The sequence below is a fragment of the Penaeus japonicus genome, unplaced genomic scaffold, assembly GCF_977035675.1.
Source record: "Penaeus japonicus unplaced genomic scaffold, GWHDUDI00000001_assembly GWHDUDI00000014, whole genome shotgun sequence".
Lineage (NCBI taxonomy): Eukaryota > Metazoa > Arthropoda > Malacostraca > Decapoda > Penaeidae > Penaeus > Penaeus japonicus.
In genome coordinates, this window is record NW_028234416.1 from 24,003,043 (window position 1) to 24,008,042 (window position 5,000).

General features: G+C 35.9%; 1 protein-coding gene and 1 long non-coding RNA gene across 11 annotated transcripts in view; both read right to left on the reverse strand.

The window, feature by feature from the left end:
• Positions 1-1,126, reverse strand: part of LOC122248823 (uncharacterized) — a 2,259-nt gene extending 1,133 nt beyond the window's left edge. Inside the window, exon 1 of the long non-coding RNA XR_006222806.2 lies at positions 328-1,126. This is a non-coding gene — a long non-coding RNA (uncharacterized LOC122248823). The remainder of the gene's footprint in view (positions 1-327) is intronic.
• A 1,394-nt stretch (positions 1,127-2,520) lies between these two features.
• cib (thymosin beta cib) overlaps positions 2,521-5,000 on the reverse strand; it is a 17,196-nt gene continuing 14,716 nt past the window's right edge. For 7 of the 10 annotated variants that reach the window (XM_086544085.1, XM_086544084.1, XM_043009277.2 and 4 more), the window contains 4 exons: positions 4,905-5,000; positions 4,235-4,348; positions 3,480-3,593; positions 2,521-3,149 (listed from right to left, as the gene is read on the reverse strand). The exon at positions 4,905-5,000 is cut by the window's right edge and continues 18 nt beyond it. In XM_086544085.1, the coding sequence (XP_086400211.1) occupies positions 3,124-3,149; positions 3,480-3,593; positions 4,235-4,348; positions 4,905-5,000 (350 nt within the window). In that variant the 3' untranslated portion in view covers positions 2,521-3,123. The remainder of the gene's footprint in view (positions 3,150-3,479; positions 3,594-4,234; positions 4,349-4,904) is intronic. The other 3 variants (XM_086544088.1, XM_086544081.1, XM_086544087.1) reach the window with 2 other exon arrangements.

A 5,000-nucleotide genomic window follows, 5' to 3' on the forward strand; every position in this document is an offset into this window, starting at 1 on the left:
TCAAAGAATTGATGCTCTAACATCAGGAATATACTGGTATGTGTAGATCATTTTAACCCTCTCTGGACGGGTGGTACACTACGGTACCGCGCATTCAAGGCCCGTTCGCTGGGTGACACCATACGGCGTCGTTTATTTAACTGATTTAGGCCTATGCATTCGAGAGCCCCGGCATTGTAACATGCAATGCTGGAATGCCCTCGTCGTGACTGGGTTAAAAGGACTTGTGATAACCAGATCATATATTTGAATAGGTTTCCCATAAAAATATTTTGTCTTTAAGCACCTTACTGTTGTTTTCATAACCAGTGCCTCTCATAGCAAAACAAGTATTGGCATGACTGCCTTAGCCCATTGCGGACTGGGGATAGATTTGCTTGTCCAGTCTCCAGGATGGGTTTTATTTCAGAGCGAGGCAACTTGAAGCATCATAATTTGAATCTTCCCACTCTTTCAGTCACTCATTATAAAAGTAGAGCAATTTTTGTGTTTTATTGTGTTTAGAGACTTATATATGCCATATGACAGGCTCTATCAAGGCTACAGTTGACTAAAATTACAATATATGATCCATATCAGCTCATTATTTTCTTTATAATAAGTATGATAGAAGTATTGCTGTCTTATGGGAGGGCAAAAAGAAATTTTATTTTTTCGTATTTTTGGGCTGTCATGAACGAATACGAAACATATAATCACCTACAATGAAGATAACATGAAAAGGTAGGGAACAGGCAGGAAACCTGTGCTTATGACTGTGAGTGCCACAGTAAAAGGAATCCCTAATGGCACAAGAGCACATTTTAGACACTGGGTATGGTTTGAGTCAACTTCCTCGTCTCGTTCTGCCTGCACATCCTTCATCTGTAATACTTTAGAGCAAGAGGTCAGCAATTTGCTGTGTGCCATCGCTCTCTGAAGACAGTGCTTGCTAGAGACCGTAGATGGGTGCCATTCAAGGCTCTCTCTTACTGATGCTAGAAGAAAGTGGTGACATCTAGGTTTAGGATAGTTAGGTTTGCTTATAGTAATTATGACTGTAATTGCCATCACTCACTCCTTACTCATAGCACAATAAAATACCACAATGATCCATAATCCCTGAACGTCATATACGTCATGACTCATGACGCCTGTCGTCAGGTCAAAGCTCCTGTCATTTATGTTATGACACCCACCTGCAATGGGTTAATACTACTGCAGTTTTAGTGTAATTCCCTCTTTTCAAAAATCCAGTTCATATAAGTAATTTCCTATATCTCATATCTACAAAGAGTCATTATATGTGCACTGTTTATAATTCTGATGTTGAAGTATTTATGCAGGTAAAATTCTCTATATTAGACATTCTTATAAATAATTTTGCCTTCAAGTCACTTGCCCTCATCAGTGGACAATTTCATTCATTATATTTTTTTTCTCAAGAAAACATGATCAAGTAAAATATATAAAAATATCAATATCCATATTTCATTCCTGATGGCAGACAAATCTTAACTTACTGCTGAGGGGGACATGCACCATTTTTTTTTTTTTTTTTTTTTTTTATATACTTTTTACAGATGGTTCTACAAGCTCTTAGTCATCACAAAGGAATCAATTACTAGGTTTTTGGCCTCGCCTATTCATTCCTTTATCATTTTTGGGAGTTTTTATTTCCATTACTATTATGACCATCACTATTAAAGTAAGTGTAACAACAATAACAATAGAAACTTTCAAGAAAATTCAAGGGTGTTAACCCTATGACGACGGTGCGTCACACCCGTGTGACACAGCCAAACTCCCGATGCCGGGGCGTCAAGCCAGTATGACGATTTTAATGCAATATTGCAATCGCCCGGCATTGGGGTCTTCGCGTAGCGAGTGCCCCGTCGGGAAAGGGTTAACAGATGAGCTCATGTAGGACTATTCATTGACTTGGTGCCTTTGCCCCTGTGATGCCATGTGTGTTAAGCCAACTTTATAAAACAAAGCCACACCTGGCAGTGTAAGCAAGCCTAGAGAGAAAAAAATCAAAAGCAGCTTCTGTTCAATTAATTATACAAGAAAATACAACTAAGAGTATCTATTACATTTACGAAAAAAATATTGCTACATTATTGTGTTTGCTGTCTGGCTCTTAATTCTGGACTAACAATTCTAACAAACTGCTTGATAATTATTTAACTGTTATTTCACATTTTTCTCTTCTTTTTTTTTTTAGAAGTATTCATGTACCTTTCCAATCTGAATGCTGGGGTTTGAACAATTAATGGCTGGGTAATTTGGTCAAATAGATCAAAGAGTTGATTTTTGGTATATGTTTTATTCTGTATGCCATTCATTTCATCACTAATGACTATTAACAGCACATTAAGAGGTTGGAACGTGAGGTTTGAAATTGTAAAAGCCAATTGAAGATGTCAAAATAATCAAATTTCAAAAGTAAAAATACCTAAAATGTCTAAACCCAAGATTAAAGGCATAAAACCATGAAAATAAAACATTGGAAAATGACGGTAGAAATAAACAAAGGAATACAAAAGCACTTTATTGGCTCCCAAAATCACATTTACTTGGATGCCCCAAAAAGCAAATTAATTTTGAAACAAGGCAATGATAAATTCTTTATAAACACTTAAAAATCCATGTAAATGCTAACAATTAAATGCAAATTAAATGGGGTAAAAATTGAGACTCACACATTACAATCCTGGCAAATTACAAATTCATTGTACCTTTTGGCAGTTTTCCATTACCTGCATGGGAGACCTTTACCTTCTATTGAACAAGGCGGAAGCAAGGTGAAATTTTGGTCCACTAGCATTGCTGATAAATTACTAGGAGGGTGCACAAAAGCATTGAAAATTATCATGCAGTTTCTAAATGTCCCTTTTGCACTTCTTGCCATCGCCTTGCTATTGGTGAGCACCTTGATCTTATCACTAAAGCAAATAATAATGACTCAAAGAATAGCATATGATATCCGGTTACAAAATCAGTCGGTTTACCTATACACTTAGATTATCAAAGTACAGTACAAAACATTTTGGCTTGCAGAACTATCAGAAGTTCTAGGGAGAGCAGGGAGGATATCACTGGGATGCGCAATGAACATGGATGTGTTCCTGGCAAACCTTGTTAGGCCTTCTTCTCTTCCTCAATCACTGGAAAATATAGGCAAGAATTAAAACCATGTTAAATAAAGCCACAGTCCTATTGATGCTTGCTGCTGATAATGAAATTAATCTAAGACTTGACAACACAGTCCTAATAATACATCTTGGTATATAATGAGAACATTTACGCAACTGACAGGACAGCTAAATCCTGACAACACAGTCCTAAAAATACAACTTGATATCTAATGAGAACATTTACCTAACATACATGAAAGCAAAGTGACATGTACCATCTTTCCATTATTCCTACCTGTTTAAAAATACAATATTTACTAACAATGAAAGATGCAACAATTGTTTATCACTAATACTTACTTTCCTTAGTTGGAAGGGTATTCTTCTCTGCCGTCTGAGCCTTCTTCAGAGCGGTATGGTCAAAGCCCTCAATACCCTGGCGGAGTGCCTGCTGACCCTTCTCATTCTCAATATCTGGAAAACTCCATTCAATCAGTACCACAAGAATAAGTCATACTTAATCATTTATACAGTTTCACTTTCTAAGGACATTTCAGACAAACACAATCAGCATTTGTAAAACAAGAGCACAATGCTGTATACAAATATAAACAGCACCATATCCTGACATCTGTTCTTATTAAACAATTGATGATACCAGACATGAATATGCTTGTCAGGATAAACTTTGACAAAAGCACATATGGTAAATAACAAAAGCAAGGTTATTCAATGACAAGTCATTTTAGGTTAAATGACATACATTGCACATTACAAATGTGAAGTTATGTGATATGTGCCATGCAATTTGTTACCCAACTTAGGATAAATGATATATTTGCAAATGGAACAACACATGATCATACACACAGACACACACAATAATGTATCTTTGAAATGGATTCTTTATTCTAAACTTCAGAAATAATATTAGTGAAGTCAATATTTTAGAAAATTTTCCTACACCAAAAATTACCCCACATCATGTCAGTCCACACAAGATGGCAAATAGACAATGGTAAACATTAAATGGTTAGGAAAAGAGAAACAAAAATGCAGAAAAAATAGAACAGGAGTTAACAGGTTAATCTTCATTTCAGACCATGCACCTCAACCTGTTTGAGAGGGCAAAATATTTCTTTCAATTGTTTCTGTCGGCTTCATTTCACTTTTGTCGAAGGACACCAAACGCTGAAATATTCCCTGGTGAGTACGCTCCAGCTTAATATCTGTTGGGTAATGTTCTTTACACTATACTTACATTAAACTTTCCTACCACTATCAATGCTATACTCATGAGTTCACTATTAATCTAGACCAATAGCTAATTATTTAATTACGACACACTTTAGCATATCAATCTAACTCGATTTCATGTGCAGTATCAATCTTCTGTTCAAGAAAAGTTTAGTAACCACTTAGCACTCTCTATCAAGTTAGTTGTGTACATATCTATACTTGAACAATAATACAAATAAAAGCCTTAAGATGAAAGTAAACACATCCTTTTATAAGTAATGTATTACTATTAAACAATGTGCAAAGCTTCCTACTTATTTGAAGTCTTTGTATTGCTGAGACAACTATAATCACAGACTGAAAATAGTCCTATAAGGTTGGTTATTGGCTGTGTACAAGACAGCCTTTACTACAGCTGAGGTAAAATGATAAAAGCCGATTCTATTCACTAATCTGCTGTAAGTACATCACAAGAGAACTAGGTATAGTGTATTTCTGCATTAAATCCACACTAAAAATATACTAAACTGAAGGCTACACCATCACCTTCTGGTGAAGGGAGAGATACCCTTTCAGTTGTGGAAGTCTGTCGCATGGTTGATTTATCAAAAGTTGCAACTCCTTGGAAAATATTTTGGTGCG